At 32.5% G+C, this 24,932-nt stretch overlaps 1 protein-coding gene across 1 annotated transcript; it reads left to right on the top strand.

The window, feature by feature from the left end:
• The first annotated feature begins 1,930 nt into the window (after positions 1-1,930).
• Positions 1,931-21,774, top strand: LOC127718718 (sodium- and chloride-dependent glycine transporter 1-like). The gene is made up of 15 exons (XM_052224773.1): positions 1,931-1,966; positions 2,999-3,122; positions 6,781-6,912; positions 7,368-7,577; positions 9,238-9,286; positions 10,135-10,267; positions 11,159-11,293; positions 12,090-12,193; positions 13,093-13,217; positions 14,133-14,245; positions 15,009-15,149; positions 17,636-17,735; positions 18,835-18,950; positions 19,835-19,996; positions 21,191-21,774. Exons 1-15 carry the CDS (start codon positions 1,931-1,933, stop codon positions 21,470-21,472), a joined length of 1,962 nt encoding a protein of 653 aa, XP_052080733.1. The 3' UTR covers positions 21,473-21,774.
• Positions 21,775-24,932: the final 3,158 nt, after the last annotated feature.

Genomic DNA, 24,932 nt, shown 5'->3' with positions numbered 1-24,932 from the left:
ACTGTGCGGTATGGGCTTTGCTCATTGTTGAAGGCCGTACGGTGACCTATAGTTGTTAATTTCTGTGTCATTTGGTCTCTTGTGGAGAGTTGTCTCATTGGCAATCATACCACATCTTCTTTTTTATATTTGAACAAGCAAAAAGTTCGCACCGCCAACCAAATGCTTCCGAAACCCCACATTTATTCATAAAAAAACTAAAGGTTACATTTCTTACACAAATCTACAAAATGGAGGTTTTATTGTGTTAAATAATGACAGATTAGTAAGGAAAGTATTAAAATATTATAAGCTATTTTGTAAAAAATCATGCCTAATATCTATTAAAACACGGACCTGTAGCAAATATGTTTCACTCCAAACAATCTAATTAAAATACAGTTCTCTGATTTCGTTATACTCTTATATGTACAAGCACGCGATTTAATATAGGTCAGAATTTTCATCAGATTATCACTCCAAATAACATCTTTTTAATAAAACCTTTGACCTAATGACCCCATACCAATAGGATTATTCTCCCTCATTGTATCTGTCTCATCCTAGCTTATTCCATCCCCTACCTCTTTCATCTGTATACCTTTCGTTCTAATCAAGCAAGTGAAACTTCGGTTACCATCCGGAAAGCATTGATATCTTATTCTATTTCTAGAAACGGTGACCTAACCATCGACCTGTTGACCCCAAAATCAAAAAGCTTCGTTCCCTTCCCTATATCTTTTATCTGTACTTGTAAGTTTCCTTCCAATCAAGCAAACAAAAGAATACTCACGTTATTATCATTCGGACACCTTCGGACAGACAGACGGACGGACGGACAAAGCGATTACTATATGCTTCCAAATTTTTTTTTGGGAAGCATACATGTTAAATTACTTATTCACTGCAAATTCATACCTAATTGGAAACGTCTTTACTTATATATATGAAAATATTTGTGACGTCACAGAATTTCAGAATATTCTATTCTCAGTAAATGCGTACAAATGCCTTTGCAAATAAGGACGCTTTTGAAGTTTCAACTTGAAAAATTGGATTCCAGCCTAATTTCAGTCGATTTTTTGGTCCTAAAAGTTCAAACACAAAAGTGACAATGGAGTACATGAGTATAATACCGGGTCATGGGACGACAGGTTTTCGTCATCCTTTTCTGATAGATCGACTTAATGAAATGAAGGCAGAATAGTCCGGGGGCTGGGGGGTCTTTGTCGTACGATTAAACTTACATTGTACGTCAACTTTTAAAACAAGATGCAGAACTGCTTGCAATCTGTGTTTCAAGCTTTGGTGGTCAGGTGTTAAGACTCCGTCGCCCCTCCTCCCCCTTTTCCCCCAAAATTAAAAAAAAATCGGACAATTTGCCTTTCCAACAGCATCGGTTCTTGCTGCCGGGGTCTTTGTTGATCAAAACAATTCTTGCGTTTTATACTTATGTGTCCATTTCAATCGTCCACATAACAGATCGTCAAGGATAGGTCTTTAAATTTTGCCTAGTGTTGTAGGCTATATAAAGCAATCCATGGAATTCCGAAAATAAGGTCCACATTGGTCAATTATCTATATACTTATATTTTGTTAATATTAACTTGACTTGCTTTTTTCGTGTATTGTATGTTTCTTGTGTATGTTTGTATTTTAACCCGGCCTTCAGGGTTTTACTTTTTGCAATAAAGTATATATAAGGTAATATACATTCCACTGTCGTTTGCTTCGATTAGTTTCTGTATCTTCCATTTGCATCATGTTAACAAAGCGATGAAAGCTCATATATATGTCAACGGTGACATTACCTCGGGACGTCTTGTCAACGTCATTGAGGGTGTAAGGTCTTAGTTCAAACAAAAAGAAAGCCATTGAGATACTTAATATTAGAAAAATGTAAAAAAAACGGATGGGTATATCTGATGTCATTGTCAATTACCAATCCGTAATGGCATGTTCATCTTTGAGTGGGGTTCCTGCAAAAGTACATATTCTGAATCGGTGAACCCCCAGTGAGTATGATGGGAACTTCAGTGTACAAATTATTGATCCTATACTGTTTCTTGCCACTGTCGATATATGTAAAATCGTCTAATACGGTTGCCTATAATTACTTACATCCACTTCATTTGAACTCTGGTGGATAGTTGGCTCATTGGCAATCATACTTCATCTCCTTATTTTTATTATAAAAAGGACGACCATATTTCTCACTCTGGAAACGAAAATAGCAACGTTTTTTTAGGTTCGGTGAATTAAATTTCTGAAGAAAAAAACATGTCGCTGTTGTCCTTGACAGAGTCCATTAAAGTTCATTTTCATACTACTGTGGATTCTTTATAATGCGTTTATTGGGTACATATTTTAGTGGATTTCATAGGTATAGGTAAACCACGAATTTAAGTGTCAAATTTAAGTACGAATTTCTTATTTATGTATATGCTGTATTTATATAATAAGCTGTTGACACAGATACAGGCCTCGCCTGTATGTTATTATACATGTGGCAATGCTGATACAACTGTTTACCAAGTATCATTAGCTTATCATTAGCGGTTCTCCTTATAAACTGACCTTAACACAACTGTTAACTATGCAAAAGTTTTATACTAAGAAAAAAACATATATATAGAGGGGGGCGGGGCCAAATAATCTCCATGGAAAAGAGATGTGCCAATGCTTATACAACTGCAAACTTAATATCATTGACCTAAGTGGTTCCCCTTTGACTGACCTAATCACTAACTTTACCTGTAAACTATGCAAAAGTTTCAGTCAATACACCTTGACTAAGAGGGTGGGGCCAAATAATCTCCATGGAAATGATGTATGCCAATAATTATACAACTGCTAGCAAAATATCATTAATTTATCCTTAAACTAACCTTATCATCAACTTTAACCAGTTGTTGACGCCGAATACCGAAGTCTCGCCCTTTGACTCCGTCAAGGTGAAACAAAAACCACGAAATTAAATATCCTCGAAAATACTATTTTTAATGTGATCTCTTTTCAGGTATCGAAACAGGAACGAGCGAACTGGGGGAGCCAGGTCGAATTTATCCTTACATGTGTCGGATTTGCTGTCGGATTAGGAAATGTTTGGAGATTTCCTTATTTATGTTTCAAAAACGGTGGAGGTAGAAATTGTCTAATTTAGATGGTTGTTGCATTTTGATAAATAAGTAAGACACGGACACGTTGAATGGAATATATAAACATTTTAGGCATAAAAAAACATTTTGGTGTGCCAATGAAATGGGTACACACAACACAATAGTCTAAATAATAATCGAATATATATATTTATAAAATACTATAGACTGCAAAATTTACGCGGCTGTTTGATTTTCGCTATAAGACCGTCACGAATTCAAACTAACCAGAAATCGCAAATTCAAAGTTCGATTCATTCTTCAATCTGCGCCGAAAAAAAACAACGAAAATGTTTCTTCTAACAGTCATGAGGCCTCGTTGGCCGAGTGGTCTAAGTTGTCGAACTACTGTATCACTAGCCAGTCAACACTGAGGTTGCGAGTTCGAATTCTGCACGGGCAGGTGCACTCGACTCCAATCTTAATTGACAAGGATTATCAGTTTTCCTACCGAAGGTCAGTGATTCTCTCAGGCTTTTTCCACCAATAAAAATTGACCGCCACGAAAAAGCACCATAGTGTTGAAAGTGGCGACCAATCAATCAATCTAACAGTCACGACACATTATAAGACATAACTTTAAAAAAAAATGCAAAAATTACATCAAACCAACCGAAAGATCAGCAGATTAATTACTCATTAATAGCTCTCAATTCAACGCAAACGTTTACGAAACTTAAGGCTTATCATAAGGCATTCAGACATATCGCCGCATTTGCACCTACATATATTTATTCTGAATAGAAGTGGGACATTTAAAGACGTATCGTATCCGTATCTGATACGTTGACGTATCTGAACGTATCTATGGGTTATTGTTTAAATGATCATTTACGTGTTTAAATAGTACATGTATATGTGTTTTTTCTATGTTAGATATCTTTTGGTCATTAATACACTCTTTTTATGACATGATAGTTTTTAATTTATGAATAATCGTATATATCTGAACAAAAGATATTTAACCGTCATCATTTTCATGCGTGAATTTTAATAATAATGCAAATGTAGTTAATGATCGAGTCAAAATCATGGTAGAGATTTCAAGAATAGGGAAAAGCGGGGAAATATAAGGAAAGGGTGATGCAGATTTTTTCGGTCTCTTTCAGTTTAAATATTTGGGAAAAAAAGTATTGCCTGCCAATTTACAAATTTATTATTATTGGTATAAGTAATAAATCCGACACAATCCTCATTTACAAGCAATAAAGTATGTGTATAAATATTGTTCACGTACGGTTTATAACCGCTTCTGTAGTCCTGTGTAGTACGAAATGTATAAGATGAAATAATAGCAAAACAGCGAAGATAACGAATAAAAGAGATCTGTCATTTCGTACATATACCAATAGGAAATTGATTCAAAGAAATATTATCTATGTTTTATTGTATTTTATAGAAAATAGTGATTTTGTAGCAAATAAAGCAAAGATTTTTGCAGAAAACCTACAGACTTCAATACAGAGATTTTCGTTATAAAATTATAAACGTAGATTACTTACTTGTTTGTTCATGATGTGCTAGCGTTTGTTTTTAACAAAAAATCATAAACAACCTTTATATTCCAAAACTCATCGTGCTGAGTCACTAAAGTCGAGCGCACCCTACAGGAGGTGTACTTGAATTGGTCCATATTTTTATTTGTTTTAACCAATATCTTTATTGATAAACTTGTTTAAAGAAAACCATTGCTAGCACGACATGTAATAATCCTCTATATAACACGCACCGAATTGTCAAATATAAGAGCCTGAGGACAAGGTGAAAGGCTGTGGATTTCTATAAAATGTCCATATGTTTAGCATTGAAACAACAAAAGGGTACACAATCCTTAACTTTATTTATTTTGTAATTGAACTTCACGCCTGGGTAGTTCTAATGATTCAAATATCGAGTGCTAAAATTTATACAAGTATACAGATTGACACAAAAATCACGTGATTGTTAAATGTGTGTAAATGTTAGCTTCTGGTGTCGTCCATGTAATGTTTTTATAATTGTATTATAGGTACTGTAAATATATATCGTAGATACATCACTTTAAGGGCAATAAATGTGATTAAGACAGAATTTTGACATACATAAAGCAAGTATGTTAACATAATACATGCAGATACGTCAACGTATCAGATACGGATACGATACGTCTTTAAATGTCCCACTTCTATTACAGACAAACCTGTTTAACAGAAAAAGGTTTAAGTATCAAAATAAAATCCAAATGCATTTTACGTGTTACAGGATTGATGTTTTTAGTTTAAAATATCCTTTTTACTCTGTATTTTTATTTTCTAAAATGTCCTCTTTCTGTATAAATGCTCACGTAGTTTCCAGCTCTTAAAAGTTACGTATTTTACAATATTGTACAGATGAATTTCTTGTGTGTGTGAAATTCTAATTCAAAGTAGTAAGTATTACAAAATGTACTCTAAAAATATGAGTTTTGCTACTTATCCATCATACCTATTTGATCGAAACATTTTGTAAGTTCATCGACAAAATCTATAATTTATTATTGTCCCCCTCGTGTCTTGCCGTTGGTGATATGGTGATGGTATCCGTCCGTCAGTCCGAAACACACCAAAACTGAGAGACCGTTTAACACAAAGCGTTGAATTCATACTTTGTAGGATTATTTGTCGTCGTATTCTATTGACCTTGCATGCTTTATCGTCAGTGTGATTCGACAAATTTTCCGGGAGTTATGAGGGTCTGGATTGGGCGGTCATTCATTTCTCAGTGCATTCTTTAATTTTTTAGGTAATTTTTCTATATTCCTTATTATTTTTACCATTATTCTGTATTCTTTTTACTTTTAGCACCCCACCCCATTATTCTCTATTCGTTATATGTTTGCCCTATTTTTCACTATTCTTTATTTTTTTTTGTCATTTATTCTGCACATTTTGGCATTGCCCATTATTCTCTATGCTGTAACCCCCATCCAGGCCCTCAGTTATGGGAATTTCCCTCAAAAAATCTTATCGCACACTATACCTAAAAAGGCATAAAGGTCAATATCTGTAATCAGTATAAATAAGATTGCTACGCTGTTATTACAACTAATGCAAGATTATATTAAAATATTAACTTACTGTTAAGCCAGGTTTTGAAGGTCAATATGTGAGGAGGAGATATCAAAGAAAGGGAAGCGAAACATAAATTGCAGTTCAAGAAAATTTATTTATTTTGCGTCCGTATGCTGGTCGAATTTTTTAGGTCGGAGGTAAAAAAAACAAAACACACTTAAACAAATATTTCAGAATAAAATTTAAAAAACATAATAGAAAGGGACGATTTTTATTCATTTGTACGATTGTTTCGAAATCATTATCTGGTTCCAATAACAAACAAAACAGTCATCATATACTGATGTGTAGTTTGCGAGACAAAACTTTGAATCAGGATAAATTTTATATCAAAACGCTTCGTCAAATTGTAAACATGTTTAAAGGGTGTGTTTTTCTTCATTGATGGGTATCGGTGGCCGTGTGGTCTAAGTAGTCAAACTACTGTATACCTACTAGCCTTTTAACACTTAGGATGTGAGTTCTAATGGTTCCAAGGGTTCAAGTTTGCAGGTAGACTAAGACAATATTGGAAACTCGTCTAATTATGTACATGTACCTTGCTCGTGTTTCAGGAGCTTTCCTCATTCCTTACTTCATATGTATGGTAATTATTGGCATACCAATGTTTTACCTGGAGTTGTGTCTTGGTCAGTTCTGCAGTCTTGGACCACTAAAGGTTTGGAGGATAAATCCATTATTTAAAGGTAAAGTTTTGAAATAGTTATGGCCACTTTCACCTTTATTTCTGTGTTTTTTGATATCAGTAAGCTTCCAATTTTTAACGGAATTCAAACCTTAGATAATAATAAACTTGAATATTTTTATTTGATTTAAATTACTTTCCATCACTATTTATTGTTGTTCCAGGCAGTTTTGTTAAAATGGTACCTAATTTACTTGGTTTTGTAGAATTTTTCTTTGAAAGATATTTGCAATCAGAAAGAATAATCAGTCAGTGAAATAAAATTATATATATATATACCTTTTTTTTATATGAATATCCTTAATTAAAAGAATGCATTATTTTCCCTAAAGTCGCACCGTTTCCAGGCTAACAAACGAAAAGTGAAGTTTGAAATAAAACTTTTTTCGCAAAGCATGGTTATAACTTTTAATGTTGCACACTGTATTATAAATCAAACTGATGTGCCCTTTTTAGGTCTCGGGCTTGCTATGATAATTGTATCAGCATTAGTTGCTATATATTATGCAGTAATTATCGCTTACTGTTTATACTTTCTTGTTGCATCAATGCAATCGGAGGTACCATGGAAGTACTGCGATAATAACTGGAATACGTGTGACTGCAGAGATGGGAATCAGAACGAATCATTGATAGATCCATGGAATGGAACGAGACCTGAATGCTGTAAGTAAGAAGCGACATTCGTTACCCGCTGTTCTAAACTCGTAATTCCATTTGAAAAATAATTTACATTTGTATCAACAAAAAGAAAAAACTCTTAACGGAATCATTTGAACGCCAAACAGAGTGAGACCTGATTTGTCGATCGAGTAAGTGTCTCTAGTTATCCATCAACTATACTATGGGAATCCAGACTTAAATTCTCTCAATTTGAGGCCAGTTTGTGTATTAAAATTTTAATAAGACGCGCACCACCTATGCCTGGCCTCAATCCCTATCCACGTTTAAAAATTGTTTTTCACTTTCAAACGTGTGAGGGGCGGGATCAACAAACTTATTTACACATCAGATCGTACTGGTTACCGGAACTTTGGATACACCAAACCAGGTACTTCATGTCTGAGTGCAATATATGCCCTCAATCTTAGAATTCATTAATACATTTTTGTATTATTCAAAATTATCAGTTATAATGTGTTCTACAAGGATCAACAGTCCTTCACCTTTCATTTGATACCTAAATTACCAAAAAATATTCTACATAATTTGATATTTACATCTATGCGTAGGAACTATTTTGTTTTAAATATGTACTACTTTCCAAGTATGTTCTTTTTTTACTGTGCCCGATTTGGTGCATGGAACAGCAATAAAAGCGCTTTTTCTTTGCTTTGTGTGTGTTTTTTTTTTTTTTTTCTGTGCATGTACTGATTTTGTGTCATGGATGGATACGCCATATCCTTTGTTCTTATATTAGTCAAAAGTACTAAATTAGTTACTGTGTAAGGCAATGTATTGCGTAAACTCTAAGTGCTGGTACCTTTATAATCGAACGTTCATGTAATTATACAGAAAAAAGTAATAATAACAGAGACTTTTTACAATAAAGGAGTAGGTTCGATAACACCCTAAAACGTCCCCTATTTCTAACTACAATTTTAAATTAGGATTTATTGACCAATATCAAAATGAATCATAGCTAATACAATGACTAGATAGAAAATATGTCTTTTTGTTGAACATTTACGTACTTGTGTTCTATTTATGATGTCACAAATAGCACTCATTTTGATTTTCAACAAAAATTCAATGAAAACGGGTCAATTTCCAATGATTTTTTGGACAGGAAACATAGATCGCATGCGCCGACAACAAAGTTTTTTAACAAAATGTTTGTCATCACATTTTACATATCCGACTTGAATATTTAGTTTGTCGACGCCTGCGATCTATGTTTCCTAGGCCTCAATTTGGTTGAAATTTGAACGATTTTGTTAAATTTCGCAAAAATCTCTATTTTGACCTATTCGGGATGTAAAAATCAACTCTTTAAAACTAAAACTTTGACAAAAAAAGCTCTATTCAACTTTCTCACATGTCTTTTTATCACTTTAAAACATTTATTATCTTGAAACTTTAAACATAATAATCGGGGCCAAATATGACCCTTACCGAAATTACTCCTTTACAAGTGATATCACAGTTTGCTTAAATTAAAAAGATAAAATCGTGTTTGTTGCAGTTATTATTTTCATTGTGTTTTTATTTTATTTTTATTTTCATTCTTTTTTTCTTTTTTCTTTTTGCCATGTCACATATATAATACAAATACTTATGCTTAGAAGCTTGCTGTCTTGAAATTTAAAAGTGTATTTCATTTCAGTGAATATGACATACACCCACACTAAATCAGCAAGCGATGAATATTTCAAGTAAGTATTGTGAATTAGTGGCAAATCTAAATTAAAATTAATGGTGGAATATATAAAATTTCGCTCATTGTCTTTGTTATTAGCAGGGGGAATCATATACAATTTTCTCCCATGAACATAATAGAAAAAAAAGGATATAGGGTACCGTCCATAATATAAAATCAATAAATGCTCAGCAAAAAAAAACAAAAAGCAATGAAACAGTTTTTTTATTGCTGTTCTTCATCTGAAAGTCACAGTGGGGCCTTCAACACCAAGCAAAAAAACTCTCACCTCACTGTATGTTAAAGTTAATGGGTTTTTTTCAGTGATTTATACGTAATGCATACTAATTTTCAATACATTGTATAAAAATTTGTGAACAATTAATAACTATAAGTCGAAAAAATATACAAAACAATGGCCAATTGCAAAATGACAAAAATGGCTAACACTAATCCACTATAATACACTACACATAAATGTTCACCAACACAAACCCCACTAGTACTTACATGTATAACATGTTTTTTTTCTTCTTAAAATATACATATTTGATAGTATCAATTAAAAAAAAAAGAAAACAAAAGGTCATTGACAAAGTTCAAGTAAAAAAAGCAACAACAACACAAAAAAACCCAGCAAAAACTCTTAAATACGATCAACAGAACGATCGTCGATCAAAACATGTATTTTTTCTAATACATCAACGAATGGGCACCAAAGAAGACATACAGCATGTTAAATATTAGTCAAAGGTGTCAAAGACCGAACAATCAGGAAAAACATTGTATTTCATTATACATTTAAAGGCAATTTACCGCCACGGTTTAACGAAGTATAAACATAACAACTTCTTTCTTTGACAGTCACAAAGTATTGGAAAAGACGAGTGGTATGGACGATATGCAGGGGGTCAAGTGGAATCTTACTCTGTGTAATTTGTTTGTTTGGTTACTTACTTTTATTGTTTTGTCAAGAGGCATCAAGTCATTAGGCAAGGTAAAAATACAGCTTTTACATCGAAATTTCCATTTGATTGTATTTCAGAGGTAAAACACTTTCACCTCACAGTGATGTCCTCTCAGAGACAACACACTTTCATCTTAGCATGATGTTTTCTCAGAAGCAAAAGCCTTTCACTTCGGAGAGACATTTTTTTGTTACGATGCAACACACATTTGCGTCAGAATATAACCCTTTAATACCGAATTTGATCATTTTTTATTCACTTAGGCAGCTTTTGATTATTTTTCTCATCGGTTTCTATTTTTCTTATAATCTTTATTATTAATGTTGATGGCTATATACATGATATACTATATTTTAAAAATGTTATTCTTTTGACATTATACGTCATATATTGTGTTTAAATTGAGGAAATAAACATTAAACACCAACACGAGGGTCAAGGTAACGTCCTAGATTTGAATTTGAATGGTATGTTGAACAAGGGTGCAAATGTTTTGGACATTGAAACACATTTTCTTTGCCTTTATCATTTTTACACTATATATTTCATGTGCCAACCAAGCAAAGCTTTTAAAAATTATTTTTATTTCAGTTACTATTTTAGGGGGAGGGGCGGACGGGGTTTTATTGCCATCTTTGAAGAAGTAGTTGATAAAGCAAAGAAAAAAATTAGAATATTGTATACGAGTTTGGGAATTGTGTGTAGAAAATTGTGACTGTCACTTTGAATTGTTGCCATGATGATTTTACAAACATGGTTAAATTTGTATTTTTATTTTGCCCTAGAATATTAATTAAGACTTACGAATCATCGTGTACTAGTATGTGATGTTTCGTCAGACACTGCAAGCAAAGCAATTTTGACAAATTCAAACTTGAAACATTTATTCGTGTAATTTTATTTTTTTTATTTCTCTTTAGGTTGTATATTTCTCAGCTATATTTCCTTATATATTATTGACAGCCCTACTTATTAGAGGACTACTTCTGGAAGGTCATATGGAAGGAATTAATTTCTATTTGACCCCTGATTGGAGTAAACTGTCGGAAGCGAGTGTGCGTAACTTTGTACATTACATCCATTTAGATTTTCGGCTCATATGATCTGATACCGGTATTATTGCAAAATGATATATTATCGCTATGTTATACCCCAAGGTTGACTCGGGAATACAAATATGGCCACTTTTAGTCTTCTTCCTACCGGCATTAAAACCCTTGCTAAGTGGGGCGTCTGTTTGGTTGTTCGGTATGTATAAATAAGCAGCCACATTCGGTCAGAATATGCATGTTAAATCCGATGTCTTGTGTAGAGAGAGTGTCACGCTCGCTGCACGTTAAGAACACTTACGACTGTAACTCTTTGAGGGGTCCGTATGTCTAAATTTCTGTCCCTATCCGATATATCCTCAATTTCCAGTGACAGTCCTAATTTCCCGTCCTTGATTCGAGTAGACACTTATTACAGGATCAACCGATTGCATTTATTGTTAATTTGATCTCATCCTGAGCATGCATGAAATATTTGCCACTGGACGTTAAGAAAACAACAACAAATCGATATGTAATAATCAACATTGGATGTAAATGACAGACTGAAAGTATTTCCTTTCAATCTCTTTATTTATATAAATGCTTTGGACAAAACTTATGGGTTTCATAATCATTTCATTGGAAAAAGCTATTTTTGTTTTGGTAAGCATAATTTTCAGTTTGAATATCATACCTATTGTTCCATTACTTCACTTGTTTTGTACTACGTATTCCGATAAATCACCCAATTTTGAATCCAAACAGCAACCCCATTTATCACTTCCAGGACAACTTACACTTGCATATTTTTTACCTGCAGGTATGGAGTGATGCCGCAGTACAGATATTTTACTCCCTTGGTACATGTCAGGGAGGATTGATTGCTATGGCAAGTTACAACCAGTTCAAAAACAACACGCTTAGGTACATGTATGACTGATAATCGGCGACATGTACTTGTATAGATAGCATCAGACATTGCGCACATTATCATTAGCTCAGTAATCAGTATATTGGTACTTCCAAGATTTATAAAATATAGTATTTTAAAATTCCCCGTTCACAGATCAATAAATTATTAAAAAACTAAGGGGCAAACTCCCTCAGGCAAAGTTGACCTTAGATTAATTTGACAACTCAATTTATATCCTTTTTGGTAAAATAGCTCTTAACGTTTCAGCGTATTTACGCATCCCTGGCTTTCAAATATTGAGCGTTCATGACGAAGGTAAATCCGGAAAAGCGTCTCGGACACACGGAATGTATAAAGTGTTTATTTCATTTATAACCTATGATATGCAATTAATTTTTATTCAACGTCAGGAAATGTTATTATTTTTTCATATGATATTTAAGATTCACAGGTATATCAACATGTCAGTGTGAATGATTCACAACGAAAAAACTCAAAATTTTAAAACAGCGTGAATGTTAATTTTGAAAAAAAAACTGTATATTGTTGTTAAGAACGGTGTTTCAAGGGAAACTGCATGGAAGTGTTTTAGAGAAGTACCATTTAGTGAAAATAGTATCGACTGAATAGGTACATCATGAACACTTTTTCATATTAAATAGCATTATATATAAACTATCATATTGGAGGATGGTATTGCTTCGAGATGTATCTTTAGGGAATTATACCATTGGTTCACTTACTTGTATACTGGAAAATAAATTTTAGAATCACTTTTGCAATTATCTTAAATGATATTCTTTTGTATGAGTATATTAAGCAGTTCTTTATATGTTTTTATTCTTATTTGAATGTAATGTATTGATGAATTGTCCGTAAAGTCTCATAATAGTCTTATAATCAATTTTAGGGATTCCCTTTTGATTCCAGTAATAAACTGTCTGACAAGTTTTTATGCAGGCTTCGTCATCTTCTCTGTCCTTGGTTTTATGGCTCATAAGAAAAACACGTCAGTGGATCAGGTTGTAGATGAAGGTATGTTGTGTTAAAAAAAACTAAATTCTTATATGCATAGATACTTATCCTTGTAAAAAAACCGACGAAGTATACGCGTTGAGACTTACATTTCAAATCAAAATTGAAGTTCCAGTTACATGTATGTATTCTATTTTACTGCAGCAACCAGGCGTATTGATGGATGAATGGATGGCTGCTTAACGTCCAGTGGCAAATTAATATGCATATACAGGACGAGAACATGTTAATGTAATATGAATATTAACCCTGCACTGTACTAGACCGACACGCTGTGCCAGATTTTTAACATGTCACCTAACCCGGACACATTATTCTGACTCCGAGCCGACAAGTCTTTGCACTTACTCCCTAATACCACGTGCTTAGCGGAGAAGCAGCAAATACCAATATTAAAGTCTTTGGTTTGACACAGCAGGGATTCGAACCCACGACTTCCAGCACTCGATGCGAACACGCTACCACGAGACCACTGAGGCAGTTTGAATGTTACAAACCCCAGTTGCTTGACTTTTAACAATAAATGTTGTGACAAATTATAGTTAAATGAGAAAAAAACTCAAGTTAACGTATATTTATAGAAGTTTTGTTCTTTTTCAAACTCTGGTGACCTGTCGGTAGGTAGTACACATACCTCCAGAGTTGATATACTAGTCAATGTTAAAACACAATTCTGGCATTGAATTATCGCAGAGCATTTTATTTCTGAAAACAGACATTAAAGAATGTACTGCGGCTTGGAATCCATATATGGTGCACGAGAGGAGAATATATGGATCCTTGTGGAACATTGCTCGTTAAATGTTTTTTGTGATTTTGATTTTTAATTGTAGGACAATATCTCGTATACTGTTATATCTTTTAAATTGTGACAAATACATTTTATTGATATCTTTGCTAACATATGTATTATAGGCCCGGGTTTAGCGTTTGTGGTGTATCCTGAAGCCCTGGCACAAATGCCGATATCACCTCTATGGGCTGTACTGTTCTTCATAATGATGATGACGCTTGGATTCAGTTCCCTGGTAAGCAAGTTAACTGACTTAAAGAAAAATATGCCCATACATGTAGTTTTAAATTTGAACTGAACACATACAAACTCTTCCATGAAATGTTTATGTTTCCTTTAATAGCGGGCAATAGCGAAAATCCTATATTTTCTGTTTCTATTCTTCAAATTAGATCTAACCTGCAAAATTAATCTTCTTTACTTCAAAAACAATCTAGAACATGATAATAAAGTTAAAAATATGAATTTATTGAAGTAATAAACAATTTCATATCTAATTAAGTGCCAATCTGCCTAAGAATCAGGCAGTGGTGAAAACATGACAAACAAAAACCCACTCAAGTTGACATTAATTTAAATTCAGAATGTATAATGGTGCATGAATATAACATTCGTTTGCTTTGCCTGTCTGGTAATTAATGATATAATTTGGTTGAAATGCACTAGAAATTAATAATTAAGGGAAGATAACTCCGTAATTTGCTATCATTCTAACCAAAATTTATCTAGATACTTCTTGAATTACCAGACACGCATAAACAAAAGACCTACATTTCTAACTCAGGATGAGGGTACCTTCAAAATAGGGTGGTTAGGGTGTTGTTGTTTTTTTCGGCCATGTTTTGATTTTTTTCAAAAAATTGCCTGATTCTTACAAAGACTGGCACTTAAAAGGAATGTTTACTGATATTCTTGTTTTATACCTACAATATATTCATTTGAGTAATAATCATATATATATATATATATGAATATTAACCTTCTTACTTATCTTTCAGTTTTCGATAACAGAGACAGTAATTACCGGCCTTGTGGACCAAATGGGAGATTTTGTAGAAAAATCAAGTCGTAGACTTTATATATTTAGATTTTGCATTTGCGCCATATTTTTTCTCCTTGGACTACCAATGACTACAAAGGTATTTACCACACTAATTACATTTAATTAAAGCAAACAAACAGCTAGTAATAGTATTCTTCCAAAATCAGAGACTTGTCTATTGTCGAATTATTTTGTTTTGTTGGGATGTTGCTTTATTGGCGTATACCAACCATATTCACTAAAGGACACAATATCCAGTTTAACAGGATGGAAACACGCAGAAACTATATTGAAAAAATAAAATCCATGGGTGAGGGTGTGGATGGGGTTTACATAATAGGGAATAATAGGCAAAATATGCAGAATAAAGGGCCACAAAATGAAGGAATAGAGAAAAAATAGGCATAAAAAATAACGAATTGTAGAGAATTATGGGGTGCTGAAATATAAAGAAAAGAGAATATTAGGCAAGATTTATAAAGAGTAGAGAAAAATTAAAAATACAGAAATAAAGAACCCACCATCCAGACCCTCATGCGTTACTAGATAGATTGTGAATGAATTTAATCAAGATGACATAAATCTGTCAATTACACTTCTTACAAAAGTGAGCAAAATAAAAAAGATCGAAACAGAAGGAAAATAAACATCGACACTTATAGGATATGAGAACAGACCTTGACGCATCATAATACACTAGACATTTTTTTTACATGAAGCGGTGTTAAATAACCAGTTGGAGAACAACGAATTTCCATAACAATGCAAAAAACAAATACTAGTACACAAGTCATCTAATCTCAGAAAAATAACTGAACTGGACATAATATTCTATGTCATGTAGGTACCAATTCTATGTACAATTTAGGATTTCTCGGAATTACCGAACACAAACTGAAAAGTATTTCGCTGTTGATAAAACCATGCTTTTTTGGTATACCTTTAATAATAACAACTTCATCATTAAATACGCTTGAACTGTAACGGCCATTTTAATGTGAACTTTGAAAAATATATTTGGAACTAAGAGGCCACTTTAATGTGAACTTATTTTAAAAGTCTTAAACAACTTAATAACTTTCTTGTTATGTTAAGTCTTTCAGTCAAATTTACAATATTTCCGTTTTACAAAATTTAGTACTGTTCAGAAACCTTTCTTTGAGTTAATTGGGATCTGTTATTTTAAAGTAATTTTAATAGCTATTTTTATCTTCTCAAAATACATGCTGAATTGTCTGAAAATAGCAAAAAGTAACTAAACAGTTCTATATTGATTGCGGGCAAATGAATCGCAAATGCATATCTATACTAAATCGAGTGCTCGTACATATAAGGATAACAAAATCAGAGAACTATATAGTTTATTAAGATTGATGTTATGATCAACACAGCCGTTTCAAACTTAAATTCATTTTACAAGTGTCTGTGTACTAAATTCATTTCAAACAACTGCGTAAATTATGTAAGTGAGGTAACTGATATATTTATGTTCCGGACCATATGAGTATTTGGACCATACGGCGCGTATGGTCATGACTCATGGCCATATGCGTATAAAATTATACTCATATGGTTCGACCATACGCGTGTGATCCGGGTTATTAATACGATGAATGTTGAAAAGATATCTTTGCTGTAAATTGCATATGGTATGACCCTTTAATGTGCCATAAACTTAGCGTTCCTAAAAATGATTCATTGACTAGTTTAATAATTTGGTAGTCAATGTTACACGATTGATTGAATAAATTGAATTTCACTCGCAATTATATTTAATAATTGTGAAAACGGAAAAAAAATACAGACTATAAATATGCTACACGTAAGTGCTGTCATTGACTTTAGCTCAAATATGCATAACAAATATTATTGTCCTTGTAAAGCCTCTCATTGGGAAGTGCAAGTATATTACAACAAGAGTAAAACGTGAGTTTTGTTACATAGTACATAAAACATATCGTATTGCCATTTTCTTTAGACTTGTTGGCTCTATATCAACAGAGCGTTCTATTTTACTGTTTCTTTACCGCGGTCTTCATTTTGGGGTTTAAAAAGAAGAAAAAAAGGAATAAGTGTGTGTGTGAAGTTGGGGACCGTTTTGTTTTTAAAGAAATGTATGCTCTTTAATTTCCTGGAGAACAAAATATTGTTACAGTAGGTATAACATGTAGATAAAAAAAAATAGTTTTTTTCTATAGAAATTATTAAAAAAAAAAAAAAAGAATTATTTGTATTCGAATTCTTGTTCCTATACGCCAATGAGAAGGCAATATAAAGACAAAAACACAAGTAGACATCTATAGGACGAGTATAAATCCTGTATTAATATTTATAAGGAACCGTTAAAAAAGGGAATTGCCTCTTCTGCTGTTACCTATTTTGACAAAAACTAAAACAAGTATGATGATTGAAATAATTCAGTTAAACAAACAATTCTAAAGTTGTTCGACTAAGTTTTCCGAAGAAAAAAAAAAACTAGTTATTATGGTTGTATTGCTCTTTTGCTCCAGATAGAATCGATTCATACTAGTAATGGTATCTTTCAGTTTGGCATGTACACACAAAACACATTGTATATTTTAGGGAGGAATGTACATATTGAATCTATTAGACAAATCAGTCGGAGGTTTCCCTTTGTTGGTGGTAGGGTTTGTGGAACTTTTGGTCATAATTTACATCTATGGTATCTCGAACAGAACCCTTGACACAAAGACATTTCCAAAGATTATATTCAGAGGTATACTTACTTTTATATGTTTTATCTACGCATGTAAATCTGAAGAAAACAAAGTGTATCACTGTTTCTGCGAGCGATGCGCATCAAAAATGTTTTACAAATTTGCCTTAATTAGGAATGCTATAGCTAAGAGTCGAGCATTTTAAAAGGCACGCACGTATGGATAATACATTGGGGCTATATGAAGGTGCAAATTTTGTACCATGGCGATTGACGGTAAAACAATAATTAAAATAACAGTACCGATAAACATTGTTCTACATATGACGCTAACGCTAGCCCACAAATACGAAGTTTGAATGACTATCCATTCAACGTTACATTTGCCGCTTGACAATAAATGCCGTTCCTATTTTCTTAAACAACCAAAAGTGGCCGAAAAATGATATAGAGCAAAAACCATCTGAAATCCTTTTCGTTCAACAAAATTTATAAATTTAGTTAAAACAATAAAAATCCATTCAATAACAGTTAGAAACATAGTTCCTATTTTCCTAAACAACCAAAAGTAGTAGAAAAATAATATACAGCTAAAGCCATCTGATAATATCCTTTCGTCTAAGGAAATTTCTAAATTTAGTTAAAAAAATTGAAAGTCAAAACGATAACAATTATAAAAAATCAGGTCAGTATACATAGTAGCTTCTTAAAAACGTAAGGCTTACCGTCTTTCTTTTGGATTTTTCTTTCACATTCAAACAAAATTTATGACGACGACACTTCACGTGAAAAAAATACAACCTTAATATAGCCTTTGAACGACGAAAGGCATCTGCTAAGTATATTTATACCTATAGTGTATTCTTTAATATCATAAATGAAAGTAGAAACACAAATACTTGAGGCGTTAAACAATATAGGGCATTGAAGAATCAAAATTCAATTATACTGAAAACCTGCTTTTCTGTTCATATTGATTTAGATTGTTTTCTATTTATTCTGTTTTGTTAATCTATTGTGCTCTTGAATAAACTGTGAATAATCGTATCCGCCTGCCTTTAAAGTGAAGTTACTAATTACATATTTATGCTTCCCAATATTGCAGGTTACCTGCGGCTGAAGTCTGATATAGAAATGATGCTTGGTAGAGGGATACCAGTCACCATAGGTTTCTTTTATTTCGCTCCCACCTGGTGCTTCATAGCACCTATTGCTTTGTTGGTAAGTATACAAATGCAGAACAAACTTTATTTTTAAATGCATCTTGCTTGACTCAAAAATGCATGTTTTGTCATCGAAAAAAATAATGTTTTCTTAAACAGTATGATACCATTACGTTTTTTTTTATTATGCTTACAGTATGATTAATGAATTTGTAGATTTGTAGAGTACACGTCAATAAGCCAGTAACTCAATGACACAAACGAAAATCTGCATGCATTTTAATATAAAAAAGTTGAATTTTGTTATTTATAAAAAGGAAGAATGTACAAGCGAAGCAAAATATACCAAAAGGGTATTCAAACTCGTAAGTTGAAAACAAACCGACAAAGCCATTGCAAAAAAAAAGGAACGAAAAACGTCGAAAAGACAACAAAGAAAACTTAACAATATTCATCATTTTATCACGTGACGATACATACGTTTTCATATGAGAGCAATATAAGTGTATAGTTTTTTTTCTCCACTTGTGCAACTGGTTGACATGACAGATGCGATTATTACTACTCTTCATGAGAGGTTATCAACAAGTGCTGCTATTAAACAAAATGTACTGTTGGCAATGACTAAAAGTAGTTTTCGCTTCACATTTTGCTACGAATGTAACATGATTGACTTGAACTATAACGAAATGTATATCCAACTTACAAATAAATACATTACCAAAATACATACAAATTACTGAAATGTCAATATAAAAAGAAAAAACACACGAAGACTTATAATGTATAATGTTTCACACATGCTTTGTACTAATTCAAAATGGTTACCTATTTTCACAATAGATGACTCTGTGTATCCAGATTGAGTAACAGCCTTGAGCTGCTTGATTGTTGCCTTCCCTATTGTATTCGTTCCAACATGGATAGTGTTAACTTTTCTAGGTTGTGATTGTATTGAAAGCATTACAATGGAAGCCGTACACATTAGATGACTATGTTTATCCTGATTGGGCAACAGCTCTGAGCTGGTTAATTGTTGCCTTCCCTATTGTATTCATTCCAGCATGGATATTGTACTACTGTGCTTGCAGAGATAAAAGAAATGTAAGTATGGTTTGTCTTTTTTACTGTATAATTCATATACATGTAGTACTCTTACCTGCAAGAGCGTGTTCGCCTCATGTGCGGGAGGTCGTAGTTCGAACCCGGTTGAATCAAACCAAAAACTTGAAAATTGATATTTGCTGCTTCTCGGCATTTAGGAGTAAGAGCTCGGGCTCAGAATAATTATCCGGGTAGGGTGGCATATCTTCCTGCAGACTGTTATCTTGTGAACAAACAGGTTAGACAATTCCGACTCAGCATGTCTAATCCAAAGCAGGGTTTAAATCCATCCATGTCATATTATTATTATCATGTTCTCGTCCTCAATATACATTTAATTTGCCATTGGACATCAAAAAGCCCGCCATCCTTCCATCATACAAGAGAATGAATGAGTTAATTTATAAAAAAAAACGATTATATGAATCCTATGGCACCGCACCTATTAGCTTGTAGTGTCGACTTATGCAGAACACCTTGTATCATCTCTATAAAATTTATTATAAAATAGCTATATAATGTTACTTAGCTATAACCAACCATGAATCAAAATGGTTGTAGGTCAAAGCAGTGTGAATGAAAGAATGAGACTTATTGAATCACATGATATTTTAAGGCAAATTTAAGATCAACATACCGATGTATTTATTCTTGTTAAATCATTCTCATATTATGACAAACGTCTTTTGCTTAAAACATGCTTTTCCATAAACCACGACAGATATTTGAGCCTTTATCAGTAATACATCCTAAACGTACATACATATTCAACAGTTCAAAACTGAAACCAAAAACCTGCATAAAGACTAGGAGCCGACGATTTTTCAACTTATGTGGAAAGTGGAAAAGGGGGGGATATGCGGTTTAATTCTAAATGTGCTGAAAAAAAATAATTTGTTTAAGAAGGGAAGTTAATAAAATAGTTTATTTCCACTGAAAGTTAGGGGGAAAATAAAAAGTTTAAATTCAGTTTCAAAGAAGAAATATTTGTGCCTGTATTATATTAAAGACATCCGTTTGTTTTTTCGTTTAAATCGAAAAATGTAGTTCCCGGAAGAAGAAAAAAAACATGAAAGCAGATGAATGGTCGGTGCCTTACAGAAACGCATATCACGTTGATCATAAGTTTAAACATGCGTAACTGTAGAATTTTCTCTAAAATAGTTTAACAGTCTCATTCCTTTATGTTTGTAGCTTTGTCATCCAAAGGCAAACTGGGGCCCTGCATTTGAAGAAAACAGGACTGGTATATATTCCAAAGATTTGACTTCCTTTTATCAGTCTCCAGTGGCATCTACTGTCTTGGAAAATGATGGATACAAGTTTGTTAGAAAAGACACGAATGAAGTAAACAAGACAAATATATATCAGCCATATTCAGATCCTCCTGTCATGGCAAATTTCGAAAGTCGGACAGATTCATCTTATGACAACAAAAGTTATGTTCATGATGTATTGGAATCTACAAAACTCTAATGAAAATTTTATTGTATCATGACATAAAATAATGATGCTATGTAAACATGGAAAGTTTGATAACCTTAGTGTTGTGAATGTAATATTTAAACAAATTCCGAGCATTGTTGAAGACACTTTCATTATGGATATCAAGGAATTAAGACATAGAACAAACCAAATACTTTGTCAATATAATATGTTTAAATAATATAATATACATACAATTTAATATATTTGCCATAAGTAATAGAGAATAATGGGCAAATAGTGCAGAATAAAGGGATAAGAAATAAAGAATAGAGAAAAGCAGGCAAAAAAATTTAAAAGAATAGGGAATAATGGAGAATAGAGAAAAAACAAACATGCAGACTCTCAGGGAATTGATGTTGATAGTATAATTTTTTCTAGTCTCTCTTCAAAGTTTTCACAGCTGGTCTAGACTTAGGACGATATATAATTTCACATATAAATAGACTTAAATACTTTTCAAGATATTATTATAGATGGCCAAATATTAACAAACTGCATTCTTTACTAATAAGTTAAAACAAAATCAGCCATTTACAATTTGATGTGTGTTTAACGTGAAAGTTGGAAACTGAAAATGCTCATATCAAGTTAACATAGTTTTAAATACTGTCTTCTTTCATATTGTATACTATGCTCTCTGCTCTGAAATATAACTAATAATATCTTATAATATATTATGAATTTCGGGTTGATATTATATATGATAACTGTGCGTATTGCAATAAACGTCTTTGTCTTATTTATGACGTCCTTGTGTTATTTAATGTCTTAACTTGAAAAATATCAGTCTCACTGACATATAACCCTGATCTAAGCTATTGTATTTACTACCTCAAACGATGAACAATGTAAACACGTATTTTCTATATACTCTGAGAGCCTGGGCTGATATCTATAAAACTACTTACGATAAGAGTTGTTCCGAACGGACGGATTTTTCTACATGTCCTACACGATAAATTACATGTACGATAAATAAGTACTACGATTGGATATCTTAACTTATTTAATAAGTGGTTTTATACATATCAGGCCAGATTTTTATTGTTTATAAAGGATACACAAAATACTCCAATAAACTCATTTAACAATTTCACATCGCATAGATTACTTTTGAGCGTCGATCAGCAGGAAATAAAATTAAAATGTATAGATATTCTTGATTTCGTTGTTGTTCGTTTTTGTCGTATTGTCTTCCTGTCGTCAACATCAAGAGTTAGCCTGTGTTCAAAGGTTTTTAGACATTAACAATTATGTTAAAGATTTATAGAATTTTACGAAACTTTGACAGAAGCTTCTTGGTTATCAAGAGAAAGCTCCTGGAGTAACATTTTGATTGTATATCTTTTTTTTCCATATTTTACTTATACAAATGTTATATATGAACGTATTTTTTCTGCATTTAACAATTAGATAGAGTCTGTTATTAAGTGTCTTGACATCAATAACTTTGTCGCACTTTCATTTAGTAAAGATAGAAAGTTATCATTTGAAATTTTAATTATTTTTTTTTTCTGAAATGTCATCAATTAAACATTTTATAGTTAAATACTTGAATATTGTCTTCATTGGTAGTAATATAATAGTTTTCATTGGTTGCTGTCAGCTGTGTTAATAGTTTTTGTATTTTGGTGAATGCATAATGCAAGCTGTTGATTTTATCTTTTGAACTGGTTTTATTTTTGATAATTTGAAAATAGGTATATTATCTAGTAATTAACAATTATGATCCTACGTCCCGTTGATGCTTATATTTTGCCATTGAACAATGTACTGCGTTCTCAGATTAATTGCACTTCACGTCGTTACACTAAATCCGCTGGTGATGTATTGATCGATATTCTAGTTTGAGAAAAAAACATATACTTTATTTATCAGTTGAAATTTTGGTTTCAACTAGCTTTCCGTAACTTCTAGTACTAATAGTATTTTTAGATTGGATTTTTTCATTTTTTGTCTTTTTGATATTTATTTTTGTGCTTAGTGTAAAATTATTTGATTATTCGAGCCCGTTTTTACATGAGCAATACGAGAGGTGCATTGTACAACTTTTTGATTGAACGTTTAATTTTCCGGTTTCATTGTACTTAAGTAGTGGAAATCGAAATAATTATTCGATCTTTTTCTAGTCCTATCACGATACATGTATATCAACAGAGCATTAATCTTGAGTATCACTGCACTTGTTTCTTCTACTGTATTATAATTAAGTGAAAAAGATTATGTAACATGACATAGTTAATGAATGAAGTGTAAATATGCAGTTGTTCCACGTGACATTGTTCTTGAATGCGGTGTTGATATATTGTGGTATCATGAGATATTGTTCTTGGTAGAGGGTTATTGTTAATAAGGAAGATATAACATCAAGGGCTCCAACTGGTAATGATGTCATCCTTCAAACGTTTCACAAACACCATCACGATTTTGGTGACCATTATGGAATATTTGTGCCACAGAAGACCACGGTTATATTCCACTTGTCGTATTCATAATCCCGTCATCTTTCCTTCAATTGTGCCTCTAACGCGAATTATCACCGGTTTTGTACTCACATGAGGAACACGCCATTGGTTGAGCAGGAACAGCTGCTTGTCTCTCCAGGGCACCTGTGTTCGTTTACGGTTTTTGGAGGAGATTGTAATGTTCAATTTTGAGTTTTCTGTGTAAAGTTTAGTAATTGTTGTTTGTCTTTTTATCTGTTTTTTCTTTTAGTCATGGTTTATCTTGGTTTTTTTAGCTTATGATTTTCGATTGCTCACTCCGTATTTCCTCTCTTTTTTACCATGTTTGAAGATTTAAGTGGAATAAAAAATGTTGTTTATATCTATTAGAAGCTAAAAAAAATTTGAACATTTTTGTGTTCGTAAATTTATCAAAAATTCTCGTTAAAATAACGTATAGGTCATTACAAATGCATTGGTCATGATTTAGTATAAAAAAGAAATAACATGTTAATTTTATCATTTGTTTTATTTCATTTGCAATTTTAGAGTTATTGGTCATTTTCTTAAAAAAATCCCATTAAATTTTTATGTTTTACCCGTATCATATATATACTTGTATATACTAATCAGAATATATGCAGTATGAATGGCAATGAGACATGTAACAACCACAGACTAAATGACGTAGATGTTAACAACTATAGATCAATGTATGACTTTCAACAATGATCAGAACCCATACCATAAAGTGCCCAAACATGACAAAAAAATATCAAAATTCAAACGAGAAAACCAACGGTCAAATTTATGTACAAAACAAAAAATAAAAAACACATATGATTGACAGCGACCTATGACAACTACTGAATTGCTGGCTCCTGCCTGGTATGTCTGTCTCAAAGTTTGTTTACACTTTAAAAAGTAATTCCATTTTCGAAAGGGAAAATCCATTCTTTTCTCTTTCGACATTTGTTAACCACTTCATTTCACTAAATTATAAT

Source organism: Mytilus californianus, unplaced genomic scaffold, assembly GCF_021869535.1.
Source record: "Mytilus californianus isolate M0D057914Y unplaced genomic scaffold, xbMytCali1.0.p SCAF_10, whole genome shotgun sequence".
In the NCBI taxonomy this organism is placed as follows: Eukaryota; Metazoa; Mollusca; class Bivalvia; order Mytilida; family Mytilidae; genus Mytilus; species Mytilus californianus.
Note: the sequence above shows the minus strand (reverse complement) of the source record. Positions and strands in the feature narration are given on the sequence as shown.